This window comes from Aureobasidium subglaciale (assembly GCF_000721755.1).
Source record: "Aureobasidium subglaciale EXF-2481 unplaced genomic scaffold scaffold_2, whole genome shotgun sequence".
Classification (NCBI taxonomy): Eukaryota; Fungi; Ascomycota; class Dothideomycetes; order Dothideales; family Saccotheciaceae; genus Aureobasidium; species Aureobasidium subglaciale.
In genome coordinates this window covers 505,121-522,359 of record NW_013566993.1, presented here as the reverse complement: position 1 = coordinate 522,359, position 17,239 = coordinate 505,121, and the positions used below count along the sequence as shown (strand labels likewise).

At 51.7% G+C, this 17,239-nt stretch overlaps 8 protein-coding genes across 8 annotated transcripts; 5 read left to right on the top strand and 3 right to left on the bottom strand.

Moving 5' to 3' along the window:
- Positions 1–1,259: 1,259 nt before the first annotated feature.
- AUEXF2481DRAFT_36173 (uncharacterized protein) lies at positions 1,260–2,842 on the top strand. Its single transcript, XM_013491985.1, has 3 exons — positions 1,260–1,622; positions 1,755–2,236; positions 2,296–2,842. Exons 1-3 carry the CDS (start codon positions 1,610–1,612, stop codon positions 2,791–2,793), a joined length of 993 nt encoding a protein of 330 aa, XP_013347439.1. The 5' UTR covers positions 1,260–1,609; the 3' UTR covers positions 2,794–2,842.
- AUEXF2481DRAFT_380128 (uncharacterized protein) lies at positions 2,821–5,083 on the bottom strand. The gene has a single exon (XM_013492235.1). It carries the CDS (start codon positions 4,905–4,907, stop codon positions 2,937–2,939), a length of 1,971 nt encoding a protein of 656 aa, XP_013347689.1. The 5' UTR covers positions 4,908–5,083; the 3' UTR covers positions 2,821–2,936.
- A 2,128-nt stretch (positions 5,084–7,211) lies between these two features.
- On the top strand, positions 7,212–7,600 carry AUEXF2481DRAFT_26110 (uncharacterized protein; the record flags this gene model as incomplete). Its single annotated transcript, XM_013491868.1, has 2 exons — positions 7,212–7,487; positions 7,544–7,600. The coding sequence occupies 2 exons, from the start codon at positions 7,212–7,214 to the stop codon at positions 7,598–7,600; spliced, it is 333 nt and encodes a 110-aa protein (XP_013347322.1).
- Positions 7,601–7,963: 363 nt separating this feature from the next.
- AUEXF2481DRAFT_380104 (uncharacterized protein) lies at positions 7,964–8,902 on the bottom strand. Its single transcript, XM_013492234.1, has one exon. It carries the CDS (start codon positions 8,699–8,701, stop codon positions 8,108–8,110), a length of 594 nt encoding a protein of 197 aa, XP_013347688.1. The 5' UTR covers positions 8,702–8,902; the 3' UTR covers positions 7,964–8,107.
- A 597-nt stretch (positions 8,903–9,499) lies between these two features.
- On the top strand, positions 9,500–10,856 carry AUEXF2481DRAFT_1689 (uncharacterized protein; the record flags this gene model as incomplete). Its single annotated transcript, XM_013491713.1, has 6 exons — positions 9,500–9,631; positions 9,735–9,757; positions 9,832–9,962; positions 10,066–10,154; positions 10,210–10,299; positions 10,608–10,856. The coding sequence occupies 6 exons, from the start codon at positions 9,500–9,502 to the stop codon at positions 10,854–10,856; spliced, it is 714 nt and encodes a 237-aa protein (XP_013347167.1).
- Positions 10,857–11,157: 301 nt separating this feature from the next.
- On the top strand, positions 11,158–12,669 carry AUEXF2481DRAFT_1688 (uncharacterized protein; the record flags this gene model as incomplete). Its single annotated transcript, XM_013491712.1, has 1 exon — positions 11,158–12,669. The coding sequence occupies one exon, from the start codon at positions 11,158–11,160 to the stop codon at positions 12,667–12,669; it is 1,512 nt and encodes a 503-aa protein (XP_013347166.1).
- A 685-nt stretch (positions 12,670–13,354) lies between these two features.
- AUEXF2481DRAFT_26106 (uncharacterized protein) lies at positions 13,355–15,287 on the bottom strand (the record flags this gene model as incomplete). The annotated part of the gene is made up of 4 exons (XM_013491867.1): positions 13,355–13,902; positions 13,955–14,721; positions 14,778–15,033; positions 15,089–15,287. The coding sequence occupies 4 exons, from the start codon at positions 15,285–15,287 to the stop codon at positions 13,355–13,357; spliced, it is 1,770 nt and encodes a 589-aa protein (XP_013347321.1).
- Positions 15,288–16,259: 972 nt separating this feature from the next.
- AUEXF2481DRAFT_26105 (uncharacterized protein) lies at positions 16,260–17,151 on the top strand (the record flags this gene model as incomplete). The annotated part of the gene is made up of 2 exons (XM_013491866.1): positions 16,260–17,033; positions 17,083–17,151. 2 exons carry the CDS (start codon positions 16,260–16,262, stop codon positions 17,149–17,151), a joined length of 843 nt encoding a protein of 280 aa, XP_013347320.1.
- Between the last annotated feature and the right edge of the window lie 88 nt (positions 17,152–17,239).

Sequence of the window (17,239 nt, the reverse complement as noted above, 5' to 3'; positions counted from 1 at the left end):
TGTGAGACATTTGAGGATCGCTTGGAATGTCTGTTGTTCGTAGACTGTGCCGAGAGCCTTCCTGTTTGGCCAGTGGGGGGTTGTAGCACCTTGGAATCGATGCTCGGGTTCCCTTGATCATTCTGGATAGTGTACCCATGTTTGGAGGGTTTGGGTGGTTGCAGCACTTGCGTCGGCTTGTTCGGGAAAGGGTTCTTGTTGTATACATTTTTCAGACTCGTGTTTGAGCCGACAAGTCGGATAGTAGGTTGTTCGCCATTTTCCCGATTAAGGTCCGAGGGAGTCCGTTCGTGAAGCGCGCTACGACTTTTGGTGGAAGCCGGTCTCAGATTGAATCGGCCACCTTTGTCCAGTTCAATGGACTGCCGCGCATGGAAAAAGCGGCCAGACATATGGGGTTAGAAATGAGCGTAGAAATGAAAAAAATTGTTGAGATAAAAGAGTGACAGGGTATCGTTAAGCAGAATAGACACTAGTAGATCGACATTTCAAAGAGCGGACGGAAATAGCTCCCAAAGACTCCAAACGCGTCAAGTTGCGCGAAGAAAAAAGGCGGGAAAGCGTGCTGAGCAGAGTAGGAGCGGCGGGCGATTAAGAGATAGTTCTGGACAACGCAGAGAAGATAGCGAGTCACGATAGCTACGGGGAGAGGCGGGTCGAAATAGATTGTAGGGCTGCTGGAAAGAGTGTGACTGGTGGGATAAACGAGAGACGGAGAAAGAGCCAAACCTCGAGCATTCAAAGTGGCAGATGCTCGTCCATATGAAAGCACTCGACGCGTCCGTGCCATAGGAGTCAAAAAGGTCTACTGGCCATACAGGAGCCATTACGCCCTGAACCGGTTACGGGAGATGAGATCCACACGGACAAGAAGCTGTCAGGATGACCGGTTCAATGAGGCGTCCAAGTTGCCGGCACCAAGGGGCCTGGCTAACGCGGAAGCGACACGCTCCGTCCCTGAAACGCTTTCGAGTCGTGGCTCTGACAGCGATGGGTACCGCACAAAGAGATGGTTCTGCACAACATTGATACGCGAAGCCCCAAACGGATGTCGCGAAAAGCTTGCCTGTGCGGGCTGTTAGTTCACAGATCCCCAAAAACAGATCCTTAGGAAATTGCGGGAGACCATCCAGCGCAACGTGCGAACCTCTTTCGTGGGACCTGCACACGCGCCTTCGCAGCGCACTGGCAACCGCGAGCTTGGGCTGAAGAAGCATAGGCGCGATTTGCATCCAATACTTGAGACGAACACATACATCATTGAATGCCCTTCTCAAACATCGACTTTCTCGAAGGTCTGGTCATTCAATCTTCCTCGAGACGAACCTCGAACATTTGAGGCCCTGAGTAATTGCGCTGTCGATTACGGATAAGCCGCCGATTGTCTCCATCGTACGTTTCAACTGCTGGCCGTTTCGTCATCTCCAACTTCCCCCTTTGCTATTGTTGTTCGCCGACGACGCCAGCCGCACACATTTCGTTCCTTCTGCTGAGCTGGCCGTTCGTGCTTGCCGTTTGTGTCCAATCTCCTACATCAAAACATCTCTCGCAATACGGGGGCTTCGGGGTTCGCGGCGTGCCTGTCAAGCATAATCAGCCTCTTACCATCATGGTACCTACGAGTAAGTGCATATCGATACGGAAAAAACAAAAAACAAAAGACCAGGCAACATGACTATCCGGCATGTCGTGGATATCGACAAGCGACGTTGTCAGTTGAAATCGTGAGAACTAATCTCTATCTTCTGTAACAGCGCCAGCAATCAGTATTCACGTGGCAGTTGGCCTTACCGTCCTTTTTACAATCATTTACATTGCCCCATTCTACTTTTCGCCCACCCTGCGGAGCAATTCAGTTGCCAATCGGAACACGCCCTCCGTCATCGAGGCCCGGATTCGCGCTGTGATCTGGAGTTGTGTGGCTAGCGTAGTCATCACTGTCTCTGTACTCTACTTCAAGGGACATGCTACACCCACAGAAGTGTTTCATCTGCTTGGCATGTGCCCGGTAAACCTACTCGATACTGCCAAATCTTTTCTGCTCGTAGTCATTCTCTTCGCCGGTCCTCTGTTTGAGAGAGCTATCATTGAAGGAGACTGGAGAACATGGGGAGGTGCCGCGATCAAAGCAACAGTCTACAATGACCTGATAGGCTGGCGTAATCTTGTTGTTGGCCCTGTAAGCGAAGAGTTGGTGTTCAGAAGTCTCGCGATCTCCTTGTTCGTCCTGGCCCAGGTAAGTGCATATCACCGTCTGCCAGGCTTCACCGCCGACTTTCTGATTTTCTGCAACAGGCAACTGCTCAGCGCATAACGTTTACGTCACCACTGATCTTTGGTGTGGCACATGTGCATCACCTGCATGAGACTATCAATTCTTCACGACGTCCAGGAGCCAGCTATCTGAGCACTGCTCTGACGCCTTCAGTCATACTTCCTGGCTTGCTGCGTTCCATCTTTCAGTTCCTCTACACTTCGCTCTTCGGATTCATTGCTGCTTTCATCTACTTGCGCACAAGTTCGCTTGTAGCATGCATCCTTGCGCACAGTTTCTGTAACTGGATGGGTCTTCCCAGATTCTGGGGTCGTGTTGGAGAAGAACTTGGCGAGGAGATGCTGGATCAGAATGCTGGCGACAGTATGACGGACATCCTACAAGCCGGTGCAAATGATCAACGACTGTCAATCGCTTGGACAGTTGCATACTATGTTGTCCTCTTCACAGGCGCTATTGCGTTCTGGAAGCTTCGATGGTCATTGACACACAGTGACCTGGCTTTGGTAAAGTTCTAGACAGAGGTGGTAGTAAAGAAGAATAAAATTTTGGTATCATAGAAACGCAAAGTGCCCAAGGAGTACCGGTCTATGTCGCTGGTTACCAGCATGAAACGCCATCCGCTATGCTGAAAAGTCATGTAATCCCTAACCACAATCTATCAAGCCAATACCCAAAGTGACAACACAACAGCAATAAACACAGCCAACGACGACTTACCTCCTACAGCAGGCGCGGCATTCAAATAATACACCGCGCCGAGATAACTGCAAGTAACCTGTCCATCGTCACTTCGCTGGCCATAGTCGACCTCTAACCCTCTACCAGGATCTGGACATCCGAAGCCTAATGCAGCAGGACAGCTTCGCACCAGGCTGAAACACAGATCCTCGCAAGGTTTGACTTCCTTGTAAGGGCCTGGAGCAATCTTATCCACGATGATGCTTGGGTTACGAGAGCTGTTGGCAGCACGTACAGAGCCGTAGGTCTGATTAAAGGCTTTGCTATCGCTAGGGGCGGAGGTCATGGGTACGTATTGTTGATTTAGCTGGTCTTGGACTTGCATCAACATGTCCGAGTGGGGCATGCTGCCGATAGAGGAGGCGGATGAGTTGATGGGACTCTGACCCATGTTGCGAGGTTGTAGCCACGGCAGGGAAGAGGAAAAGTCTTCGCAGCGTGGCATGGTGACGGCACAGAGCCATTGCTTGTACGCATCGGCGCAATCGTCACAGTTCTTGGCGGGAGAGTATTGTGCGGATAGAGTCGTGTTGCAAGGGATCTGGTCTAGCGATTTGGCAAAGTTCTCATACAGGCCGGCTGCATAAGAATCGTAGACGGCGCTCAGCGAAGGTTGATCAGGGTATCTGTCAGGATTGCTGGGCACGGCGTATGCAACGTCGTGGCAGAAAGTCAAGTTGAAGACGAGAGCACAATTGTTGTCCGCCTTTGTCTTGAAGTTGACAGGCTGCCAGACTTGACCACCTCCGCCAACAACACCAGGGCCAATCTGCGTTGAGTTGCCTTCCATGGCTAGGACGCCAAAGTAAGAGGTGCTTCCGTTGAGTTCCTGGATGTAGAATTGCTCTTTGGGCTTGTGTCCCAGACCACGGGTGATCATGCCTGACTGGACGGAGCTTGATGCATTGTTGATACTAGCGTGAGTCATACCGCAGTAGCTGTTTCTCATGCCGTCAAGACGTTTGTCAATGGTAGGCTGAACAAAGACGGTGAACGGAGAGGTGAGATTCATCCATTGTTGGTAGACAAGGTCGTCGGGGTTGGCTTCGGTCAAGTTGTTCGTGACGAGCAGAGCGGCATGAGTGTCCGTGTCGACAAGGTAGAGGAAAGGCGAGGCAGGATGAGCGCCGTGATAATAGTTGTCGATGGAAGCAGCGATCTCGTAGTTCCAGATGCCGGTAAAGTTATTTGGCATGGCAGGCGCATGGACAGCCATGTAGACATCGGTCGTGGCATTCATCGAGTAATTGGCGAAGCCCTCGTTTAGGGTAATGGCAACCTGTCTTTCGGCGGGAGCACTTGGACCAGGCTCCTTGTTGGAAGTCGAGTTCGAGACGTAGAGGGTAAGCTGGGGCGGGACGATTGTCTGGTTCGTGGTGCCGTTCCATTCTGGCTGTAGACAAGTCGTGACGGATATGTAGACGAGTCTGTTGGAAGCCTCTTGTCGCTTGTAGATAGTGCCAGAGTCACCCGTATCACCATCATCGATACTACTGGGCAGACCAGGAGTCGCGTTTGCGTACGGAGCCCAAAGCGAGGCGTTGTTGAAGTGCCAGACAGTTGTGTTGCCCGCCTCGATGTTAAGCAGGCCAGGCACGTTGCTTCCACCCAGTGTCACCACATCCCCCACTACTCTTTTCGTATGTTGTTCGCCATTCTCTTCTATCTGTGTGTATTTGTATACGTCCTCTGGGTCATCCAAGTCATCTTCTAGGTCGGGCGCATGGTTATGCGGCGCATGGGCAGGTAACGCGGAGTCCGGACCCTCTATCTCGGCGGCATAGGCAGAGTGTGGAGTCCAGAGGAGACAATAGATACACAGGGCCATCGTGTATGCCGCCAGCGACACGGTGAAGCGACATTGTAGCCCGCTCAGCTTGAGAATGTGCATGGTAGCCTGTCAACAATCTCCAATTCGTCCATGCCGGGGGTGAATGCTCTCCACGCCGCTGGAGGACCCCCGCCAAGACTTGATGGTCGTCGTAAGCATGTGAAAGTCGGCCTGCTTGAGTAGAGACGGTCGTAAATATTTCATCAAAAGATCAAGACTCTGTCGGTCTCTCTTTGCGCTCTATAAACACGACAACCCTTGATTTAATCCTACATGATATTCATCACATTGCCCGACAGCAAAATGCTTCCGCCATGACCTTCCCGCTAAATGCTGCATGCCATGACTTTTGCAGATACGACATGCGCCAAACGCCGACAAGTCCTCGTCACTGGGTATCTCTCGTTCTCTCTTACATCATTCCCATCATTGGCGAGCTAGCATATGCCATGGGCTTGATGTCCGGGTGCTTGACCGCATCGAACTGCTTGAACTGCAGCTTGTAGTCGTCCTCGATGTTGATGAAGGCTCCTCTGTTTCCAGTCGAGTCGCAGTAGTTGGGCGCTGAGAAGATGGTGATACACTTGCTGTCGTGCTCTTCCTCGTAACCGTCCATTCTGACCTCGTGACTTCTGATGATGGCTTCCAGTCCGTTCTTCTCGCAGAATCTCTTGGTCACGTCGGGTCCGAATTGCAAGCCAACACCGCGCTTGCTGGGTCCTCTTCCGGGAGCCTTCTGAGGATCTGTCCATAGCATCTCCATCATCAATCCGCTCTGTCCGGGTTGCTTCTGGTTGTGTCTGTTGAGCTTTCTGACGTCATCAAGAGTGATATTGTCGTCCGAGAACAGTCCGCCGTGAAGAACGAAGTACTTGTCGCCGATCAATGTGGCCAGAGGCAATGCGCTGAAGGATTCCGAGAAAAGCTTGAATGTGCGGTCGTTGTACTTGGCCTTGCACTCGCCCTCGAAGCCATACATTCTGTTCATATCGTCCGTCTCGTGGTTGCCGCGGTTCAGGAACATGGACTTGGGGTGTAGCCACTTGTAAGCGTAGAGCAGGAGTGCAATCTCGCACGACCAGCTGCCTCTGTCGACAAAGTCGCCGTTGAACAGGTATGCGTGATCGGCCGACGGGCGACCGTTCAGTCTGAAAATCTCCATCAAGTCGAAGTACTGACCGTGGGTATCACCGCAGACGGTGATCTTCTTGCCCTGATCGACGCGGGTCTCAACCATGGTAGGCTCGTTATAGCAGATATCCTTGACGGCCAGAATGATCTGGTAGACATACTTCAGAGGGAGCTTCTTGCCAATCTTGAAGCGCTCAATGATGTCGTCGACAAATTCTTGCGTCATCGTGTCTCCGAGCTTGACACCGTCGTAGTCCGAGGGGATGGCCATGTTGGCCAGATCCAGACCTTCGGCGGCCGAGGGAGCGTCTGGAGCCTCGATGGCCTTGAGGAAAGCATCGCGCTTGATGACCTTTTGGCAGGCATCGTGCTGAGCGCGGGCAACTTTGTCTGAGGGCTGCTTCTTGACGACAATCTTCCAGTCGTGGATGGCGTCGGCATGTCTGAGGATGGCGGTGTTTGCGACGGCACGGCGATAGTAGGCCTAGCATGAGTGTGAGCAAGGGGGCACGTGGGCAAGAGGATGGCAGTATTTCGTACCTTGACAAAGTCAGGATTTAGCTCGATGGCCTTGGTAGCATCTGCAATAGCATAGCCATATGCTTCGAGTCGGATGTGAGCCTTGAGATGGTGAGTCAGTCGGAATGTACCAGTGGATAGATAGTCGAATTGTCACAAACCTGAGCTCTGTTTGTATAGAATGAAGGCTCTTTGTCGTACTTCTCAATAGCTTGAGAGTAGAAGTCAATTGCTTGAGGCCATTCCTTGTTCTTGAAGGCATCGTTGCCCTGGTTCTTGAGGGCGGTTGCCTCCTCCATGGTGATTGTGGTGGGGCGGATTATATAGGATGTTTGTGAGGATTAGGCCAGGCGAAGCTGAAGCCTGGAATATAGTCGAGGTAGAAAGGCGAACAAAGGCAAACAAATCAGCAATATATTCAAGCTCTCGATGTGTAGTGTCTGGACAGAAGAAGGTGGAATTTCTAGAAAACAGCACAGACACTTCGATATCACATCGCCGCCGCCTCGGTCTCGAAAGCTTAGCCTGCCATGTGGGGGTCCAAGGGCAAGTAAGGTAGTTTTAGCCGAGAGGGCTCGAGCAAGTCTTAGCGTGCTGCTCTGGATCCGTCTCGCTCAGAGGAGCATCATCTGTTTGACAAAGACAACATCTTGCTTTCTCGGCTCCATACCTCGATCGCTCTCCCGCTCGTCATCCACTCCCGCATTCATCACAATGTCCAACTTCGTACCGCCTTCACAACATCGCTCGCTGCGCGCCTGCATGGTCTGCAGCATTGTCCTTCCTGGTTCGCGCTTCCGCCGTGAGGGATGTCCCAACTGCGAGGAGTTTCTCGAGCTGCTCGGCCACGACGATGCCATTCAGGAGTGTACCAGCCAGGTCTTTGAGGGCCTCATCACACTTGCCGATCCTGCTTCCAGCTGGACCGCTAGGTGGCAGCGACTCGACAGCTACGTCCCCGGTGTTTACGCTGTCAAGGTGACGGGCATCGTGAGTCCACCTTCTACCTATGTGCCGCTCTACATATCACTGACTAGTGAGCCCAGTTGCCTGAAGAGGTCATCTCCACCGTCGAGGCCGCCGGTGTCAAGTACATCCCGTGAGTGCAACTTCCACCATCTCCTTGTTCCGGACGTCAAAACTAACATCCGCAAGTCGCGACGGTACCAGCATTGACGACATGTGATCGCAATCCCTGCAATCTACTTACACACGAATCATCAATTAAAAGAGCGACGGCGTTTTTGAGCTTGGGAAAATGGTTTGGCATGGCGGATGCCGCGACAAGGATGTTGCACTTTGATACCCCAACGCCCGATTGAAACACAGAGACTTTATTGTATTATGGGCAAAGGGAAAAAAGCTCGGATCACGAATCAGAATTCAACTCACAGATCACTCGATATCCGACAGTCAGAATGCTGACTTCGACTACACAAACATTCATAACCACCCCGGACATGACCACCGATAGCCCCTGGGTCGCATTTGCGATCGCTTAAATTGACTGTCTACTGGCCCGTCGTCAAAGCCGTGATAGCCATCTTCGTCAACCTCTTCTGTCAAAACCTGGGCTCCGTCAGCTATGATGATTTCGCTTGTATCACTCTTCATACTTCGAGCTCCTCTTTCAAGGACTCTTTGAGGATCGTCATGTCCATACGAAGTTTCAGTCTCTCAAGTGTCCGCGCATCTCGATTGTTGGCATCAAGAGCATGGATGGCTCTGTCACACGCTGCGATGTATTCATGCAGGGCTCTTGTGTCCTTCTCGCGAGAGCCCGTGAAGATGTATTCTTTGACCTTGGCTTTTTTGGCCAGGTGTTCTGGCCGCTCCAGCTCCTGGTCTCTGAGCGTTGATGACAGCGGTGTTTCTCTCCACGATTTGTCGTTATGGATGTCCAAGTCTTTGGCGCGTACGGGCTCCTGTTCTGCTACCCCAACGAATTGAGGTGGGATTGGCTTACTCAAAGCATTCGTGTGCTCTCGTAGTGTCTGGTACCTGCCGCGGCCGATATCAGAAGACGGAGTTTCTTCCATGACTGTGTTCGTGCTTTCGGCGGGTGTCTGTCTTAGATGGTCATTGGAGTACTTCTTGTGAGAAACTCGATTTGAAGTAAGTATAAAAACTTTGTGGGATGGGTCAGATCTGGCTATATACGGGAAGGACACAGTTACGCAACGAGAAATCTGCGTAGAGATCATGAATACGGCTGTTTCTTTGTCAAACTCGAACAATTGTCAAGATCACACACTCATGTTCAAATCTAAGAATAGTTGTGTAAGAGATCACTTGTACTATCTTCAACATCAAGCTGTAGACAACATGCACGCTTTTGTATGCAACATGGAAGACTACGGGCATAAAGAGCATCGAGCTGAAACATCTTGCACTCCCCACTGAGCGATGGTATCTTGAAGCGGCAAGGCTGCTGACCTCTGCTGCAGAACTGTGCGAAGGGTCATTGGACCTCTGGCGGACTTGAGGGTCAAGTCTCGTGCTTCGACAGAATGACTTACAGAGGCAAACAAAATAACAATCAGGGCCCTGCTACTATAAATTTATACCTGACAACCATACGTTCGGCTGATGGATGCTTTCTGTTGTCAAGATGACTTTCCAAAGCAGGATTGGAAGCCCGAGGACATGACGCTTTTCATAGCATGAAACGAAACATGTATTGCCCATGGAAAACGAGCTCGCCGGTACTGTTCCCCGTTTGTTGAGCATGGGACTTGCTGGAAGACGAGATGGTGTACAAGGTCTGGCCAGCTGCTGGGCCTAATCACAATCTGAAAGTACAAGATCGGTACATGTCTCAAAGTGTTTGTGGTGATTGCACAAGCTGGAGTGACTGCCAAGAGGGAAGACAAAGTCGGAAGTTGCGCGGCAAAATCCGAGGATTCGATGCGGGAGTGAGAGACGGCGGACCAACGTCGCAAGCAACAGCTCCTGCAGACATTGTGCAATTGACGAACTCGCTCACTCGACCGCAACTCATCATGAACTCCTTCCGTGTCGCCCGCGCCGCTCTGCGCGTCCGCCCTACCGCTTTCGCCGCTCCCCTCGCCCGTAGAGGCTATGCCGATGTCGCCGCAGACAAGATCCAGCTGTCTCTTGCCCTTCCTCACCAAGTACGCTTTCGCTCCGTCTATCTCCCTGGTCAAATTGAGGACTCGCCAGAAAGAGAATGGGAAACGAATCATGGACCTTTGCTAACGTGTTTGCTCTTGACAGGCCATCTACAAGTCGCAGGATGTGTACGAATCCCCACAGTTTTCCCTGATACCGCCATCAGACATGGACGAGCACGACTAACACACGGATCCTATAGTGTTCAGGTCAACATTCCCGCCGAGACTGGTGACATGGGTGTCCTCGCCAGCCACGTTCCCTCCATCGAGCAGCTGAGACCTGGTCTTGTTGAGGTTATCGAGGAGTCCGCCGGCAGCAAGCAGTTCTTCCGTACGTCTCGCAATCTACACATCAACGACACGCAACAAATCATAGTCGCACAAGAGCCGAAAAGAGTGCTGGGGAACAAGATGGCTGACAAGTGAGACTATAGTGTCTGGAGGTTTCGCTACCGTCCAGCCCGGATCTAAGCTCAGCATCAACGCCGTCGAGGGTTACCCTCTTGAGGACTTCAGCCCCGAGGTACGTGCAATGTGAAGGGTGAAGTGGGTAAAGTTCATGCTGACAAGGCATACAGGCTGTCAGAAACCAGATCGCCGAGGCCCAGAAGATTGCAAGCGGCAATGGCAGCGAGACCGACATCGCCGAGGCCAAGATTGAGCTCGAGGTAAGCATGTGGTCGAAATGGCAACATGTTGGCTATCGATTAACTAAACAATGACAGGTTTTGGAGAGCCTCCAGGGATTCCTGAAATAAGTGCACTAGCGGTTGTGCTTAGGTCTCGTCTCTAAAATGTATAGTAAATCGTCTGCTTTGCCCGAGGCTGGGTTCAAATCCACTCCATCGTGCCTTCCCTTGATTCGTAAAGTCTGAACGTCTTGGTCGAGCGTGCCCCTCCAAGCTTCGCTGTTGATCTTGCTCCCAACGATCAATTGTTCATCATCCATCACTAGACACACTGCACAGCCTGACAGCCTCTTTATTGCCATATCTCTATTACCTACACAGCACCAATGCCGCTCAATGTCCTGCACTCGCCCAAGGTTTGGGTTGCAGCACTCGTCCTCAAGATCAAGCTCCATTCCATGGCTCTCGCCGCCAAATGTAGACGGAGCCCCAAGCCAACCCCTGCCACAACCCCATCTGCAGCCTCGACTCCAGCTCCAGTCCCAGCCGCAGCCGCAGCCGCAGCTCCAGCTCCCAACCCTGCTCCCAAACACTAAATCCGCTTCCACATGCCAGCGACGTCCGCATGCTCCGGAAGTCGCGGCTCGCTTCGGTCAGCCTGGTCGCGTTGCTGATCGGATCCGAGCGATCAACAGTCTCCAGCAGCTGCCATCGATCAAAGCAGAGAAGCCCAAAGAGCCCGATACTTCACTCGTTCTACCCATCAATCCACCTCATGCAGATGAATTACATCGAGCTTCACCGTTTCCTCGAAGAGATTCTGCCCAAAGCCCCATCCGACCTGACACTCCCCTTTCACAATCCCAACCCCCCGTTAGCCCTCTAGTCCACTGTCCAATGCCGAAACGCTACCAACCACAATTGTCTGCCAACATCGAGAAAGGTGCAATCCCAACCATCAACTTCGATCAATCCATGTGCTATCGACATGGTCGCAAACTACAGTCTATCACAAGCTTTCCGGCTGGTACGAACAAAGTTTTCAGCGATGCGTATATCACTATCGCTCCCATGATTCGACAACAGGTCGATCCTCTGAGCCCCTGGTCTGTTGGAAATCGTCTTGCTAAGACTAGTGGAACTACAGTTTCCCCAGATGCTTGTCCCGATTGCCTTGCTGAGAAGAATATCTTGAAACGAGAGACTGAGATCACCATCCGCACGCCTCAAGTGCAGCCCAATCATCACGTACGATCTGCAAGCAGTTCTATCTTTACCGAGCGTGGTACGCCTCCTGATTCTACTCAATCGTCCAATGTCCTGGTCGGTACGACTATTGACAATCAGACCATCAAAATACCTGGGGCCACCATCTCTGATCTACCTCCGGACAAGTTCGGTGGAGTTGTAGCGACCGACCTCGGTGACTTGATCGATGCCATCATCGTCGAACACAGCGGGAGCCTAGGCAAAGTCATTTCCAATATCCGCAATGGTATGCCAGATAGTGCTTGGACTCAGAAGCTCTCGCGCGACCTTGCTAAGGTTTCGGAAGCGGTAGCATCTCTCCCGAAGGATAACATCAAAAACGCTCCTGCCTTCTCTCAGAACATCAATGGCCGACGCTCAGTCATACTGGATGCTTCACCTGATACTCTTCGGAAACGAGCAAAGACTATGCCTGAATTGCTCGACCTCATCGATGTTGCAACTGAAGAATTAGGCACATCAGGCTCAGACAATCGACAACAAGACCTCAAGCTGGATCGTCCACACATGCCCGGCGGTTTTCCTCTTTCTCGAAGCACATTCCCTTCTACCGCTCCACACACCCCCGTTGTTCGTTCATGTGATTCTTCTGCTTCCTATGCATCTTCCGCGTCATGCGAGTCTCGCACTTCGTCCGAGTCCTCTAGCTCATCCGAGCGATCCGTTGCATCTGTCTCATCTTTTCCATCACTCCAAACATCCGGACGGGCTAGAAGCTCTGATACATTGGCGGTAACAACCCGGACCAAGGTTGCGCTACCAGTCATGACCACCTCAAGCACACTGGTTGAACGTCCAACGCCAGAGGGAGACGAAGACAAGGCAACACTTGTCGACGCCGATTTGCCATTCTCGACGAAAAATTTGCCAGAGAAAGCCAGCCAAGGTCCGAACACATCTGGCGAAGCACCATCTAGGTTGCAGTGGAGTCGAATTCCGAAGGCCATGACAATACCTTCAGCTGGGTCTTCACATACATCCTCAGACCTGCCACGCTCAACTTTGACTCGACCGAAAGCCAACACGATAGACAAGCAACAACAACCGCGGCGAACGTTTCAGCAAGAGTGGCTAAGGGAGGCAGCTGTTGTGGAAAGAGCAGAGAGACGGAGCAGAAGCAGAGGTGCAACCCGTGTATGAGTCTCAAGTGTGATGTGATCAAGTACTACCTAAAGAATAATTTCTAACCTCTATTGTTCTTCGCGGTGTTGTGATTATATCGTGTGCATCTACATCCAGGGTCAGTATTGACGCACACATGACTTTCCGAGACATGGTCTGTGTAGTATCGCTATCGTGAATGACAAACAACGATTGGGTGTTATCTCGACTTCAGAGCTTCCAGGTCTGCTGTCGGGACTGACCGCCTAGATGTGTGCTACTATCGCCTATCTAACTGGGGGTTTATCTCTGATGAGGCCAGACGTTGCCATCTCACGTCTGAGCTATCGCTCCCAATCTTATCTGTCGAAACGCACAGTGCTTTTCGGAACTGACGCGTCGAGTGTCGAGAGCGTTGTCACCAGCTGACCACAGGCTTAATGTTTCTGTTGCCAATCTCGTGATCGTCCATCACTCGTGGTCTTGACTGCAGAAAAAAAGGCACAGTGTTTTTGAGACGTGGTCTGCCGTGCATGGAGAGAGCAAAAACAAAACAGCTCTCTCCATGCCGACAACTACGTAGCGTGATATATCTGTGCCTTGCCTCCAAGTCAAATGGTGAAGTGGAAGTGTAATGATGAAACATAATTCCATCTACATACATTTAGTCGTCTCTGTCTTTTCTTCTTCAACTGTAAAATCATCGTCGTCGTCCTTTGAACTTTTAGTCGCTAAGTCTGCGCGAATCGAAGGCAGCACTCTTCTTCTCAGCATCATCCCAGCCGACCTGGTCCTCAGACATACCCTCGGCACTCTCAGGGATAACAGTGCCGTCCAGTGCCATCATGTCTCTCTCAGCCATCTCTTCAAATCTCAATCCCATCTGCTTGATGATCTTCTGGTTCTCTGTGGGCCAAACCAAGCAGATGAGCCAGTAGAGCACGAAACTGGTCGTGAAACTCAACATCCAACCGAGATGACCCATGTTAAGTGCTGTAGTGCTGACATTGGCTCCGAGACTTCCAACGAAGCCGGGGAATGGAAGGGCGATGCCGCAAAGGTAGGCGATGACGGCTTGGATGTTCCAGCCTTTGATGTAGTAGTAGTGAGGGTTTCCTTTGTCGCCATTGTAGCAGTGGGCGATGAAGAGGTTACCGCGGGTGAGCAAGAAGTATTCGCAGATCATGATGGCGACAACGGAAGCCATGAAAAGACCGTAGCCAGCCAGGAAGGTCGTAAAGACACCAGCAGAGGCCAGAATCTTCCAGGGTACTGTTTTGCAAATTAGTCAATGCCCGACGTCATAGAATATGGTTGTGCTTACCAATTGCAAAGCCCAAGCAGGTGACCAGGAATTGACCACGGGGGATGGTGATAAATCTAGGGAACAACATGCTAGAGTCTGCACCAAAGGGAATCATGTTGGCAGCGACATTGGTACCCAAAAGACTGACTGACCAGCATCCGGCGGTAAGGAAGACTGCAAAGCGTACATCGCTTCTCCAGTATCTGTCCATAATCGCGTCCAGTAGATCCCACTGGTTCCAGAGCGAAAGACCCCATGCGTTGTTGATTGCGGCGGTAGACAAGATACCCAAGCTAGCAGAAAGAGTGACAGCGATAGGGTTGGTGATCATCTGCGACCACATGGCGCCTGATCTGGTCTTGCTCCATCGAGCAATATCAGGCTGGTTGGTGATTAGAGTAGCAGTGTTTCCGAGACCAGCATTTACTGCATTCATGAAGAACCATCCCCACCTGCCAGACGCGCTCACACCAGCAGCTTCAGAGAGCTTACCAGTACCCAACTGACCTCCAGTGTTGGCCATGCAGAAGATGAACAAGCCCCAGACGGCAGGAATCATAAGGACTGTCTTGACATTGAAGAAGGTGCGCAACTGGTAAGGGCGCAACACAGCCAGGGGGAAATGAGCCAACCAGAAGAGGAAGAAGGCGAGCATGCCCGCCGAGGTGATTCCTTGAGAAAGGGGAATGTGGTTGGGAATATCCGTGTAGTTGTGTCCAAAGATGGCACGCAGCATGTTGGCGACCAGCGAGGCACCCGAGAAGGCTTGTACACCGAACCAGACGCTATTGTATCTTCATTAGACATCCGCACATGGGAATGTCCGAGAGAGAGTACTCACACAGCCAAGATTGCTCTAGCACCCACGAAGTAGTAAGAACCCCACATGCCAAACACACTTCTCGCAACGATCGGATATCCAACATGGTATACCGAGGCACAGCGCGAGTTGAACAACATAGCGATGGAACTGATGAATTGCGAGATGAAGATGGCGAGAATGGCCTGCCAGTAGTTGAGGCCTATACCAATCAGACTCGATCCCAGGGTCCAATTTCCGAACGACAAGGCGAAATAGAAGATGACATAGTTATACCCTGTCGTCGTTAGAGCAAAAAAAAAGGGCTGCTCAGGAGCCAAAGGAGTGCTTACACCGCCAGGTACGTCTCTCTGGGGGCGTCGGGTCAAGATCCTCGTTCGACCATGTTGCGCCCGTCTCCCCATTTGAGTGTCGGTCGAGCGCAGTGTCCGGTACAAGAACCCATTGCTTGAAGTTGTCCCAGCTCTTGAAGGCATTGACGGCGTTCTTCTTCTTCTCCATGGCCGAAGCCTTTGCGGTTTGAATGGTCATGGTGGAATTGGCTAAGGAGGTGTCCGAGGAGCGGGTTGCGGGCGCAAGCCGTCAGTTTATCTGTACAGCGTGCCTTATCTTGATAGCGACAGAGATAGCGGCGACGAGATAGAGGGGAGGGAAGAAGGAGAAAAAATGATCCACCAAAGAAACTACGACAGGGCAAGGACGGATTTAGGCGGGTTATAGTTCAATTAAAGGTGATAAGGTACGTGTACGTTTTAGTTTTCTCGCCGTCGACGGTTCAGTGTCATGATGCTTTTGTCGTCAACCGTGCTGCACATGTGCACGCAGCGTGAGGAGAGAGATCGATCCTCGGTTGACCTCCTACCTAAAGCAGTTGGCGCTATTCTGTCGCGTGCCTACTTGCTTCAAATGGAGGCAGGATTGGCAGTAGGATGCAACATCGAAGGCGACTGAACATGGACGTCCAATGATGGCCAAGAAGTTCGCCCTACTGCTCGAGGTCTGGACTCTCCGATTTCCAGACGACCCGGGTACAGGCGGCTCCTTTGCGGACCATAATTCAGTGCGCTGTGGGGTTCGCTCTGGAGCCATCATCATTCGGCGTCTGGGGGATCGTTGACCGTGCAAGCCTAGAAGATACAGAAGGTCTTTACGTGCGCAGCAGCCGCAACAATTTGATCGTTGTCAATAGCATTTCTCCAGGAGAAGCCGCACTCGAGTATTGCCTTCACCATCTCGCTTCTTCTCGTTTCTCATTACTTGATAATTTGTGCCTGTGGTCGCTAGCCTTCCTCCAAGGTTCTCGGCAGCTTGGCCGAGCTTATCGAGAATACAACTTCTCTTAACCAGGGTTGCTCCGGCCGCCATCGTGAACGCCGACACGCCGAGGCACAGGGTCCAGCGAGACGGGATCAGCGAGCGTGATGCCGAACAGCTTTGGACACAAGACCAAAGTGCTGCTCGAGCTTGGAAAGTGTCAACCACACCAATCCTCAGTACGCAACCATGCCTAAGACAATTCTGATCACTGGTACCAACCCCGGCGGTATCGGCAACTCGCTTGCCCGAGAATTCCACACCAAAGGCCTTCGTGTATTCGCGACTGCCAGAAACACCGACAGCATCACCGACCTCGCCGATTTAGGCATCGAAACACTCTCGCTCGAGGTCACCAGCCCGGAAAGCATCAAGGCTTTGAAAGAGGAAGTTGCGTCGCGCACAGGTGGAAAGCTAGACTACCTCGTAAACAATGCTGGTCGCAACTACACCGTGCCAGCCACAGACATTGACTTTGAAGAAGTCCAATTGACGTACGAGGTCAATGTCTTTGGTGTCATGCGCATGTGTCAGGCCTTCACACCACTCTTGATTGAGGCGAAGGGCACGATTGTTCAGATCGGAAGTCTGGCAGGTGTCATGCCATACGTCTTTGGCAGTGTCTACAACTCAACAAAGGCCGCCCTTCACTCATACAGCAACACCCTCAGAGTTGAGCTAGAACCGTTCGATGTCAAGGTCATCACCGTCGTAACTGGTGGTGTCAAGAGCAGGATCGCCAGAACTGAGAGACTCTTGTCCAATGACTCAATCTACCTGCCCATCGAGGCCGAATACCAGAGGCGCACGAAGCATTCTCAAGAAGTCGGCATGCCCAACGAAAAGTACGCAAAGTCTGTCGTGAGCCAAGTGCTTAGTGGCCGTCATAAGAGGCAATTCTGGGAGGGCTCCTTCTCGCACATTGTCTGGTTCTTGTCAACTTTCATGCCTGCCAGAATTTTTGTAAGTTGCCTGTTCGCTTGTCTGTGTTCACTAACTGACTATTGAAAAGGACTATCTGTTCTGGCGTAACTTTGGTATGTGGAAGCTCAGAGAGGCCCACGCTAAGAAGCTCGCATGAACGTTGTCAGGAGGATGTACCGACCAACCGTGAGTCGGGCTTTCTATGAGGTGTAAAAGATGAGAGTAGGAGTGTTATATATACCCAG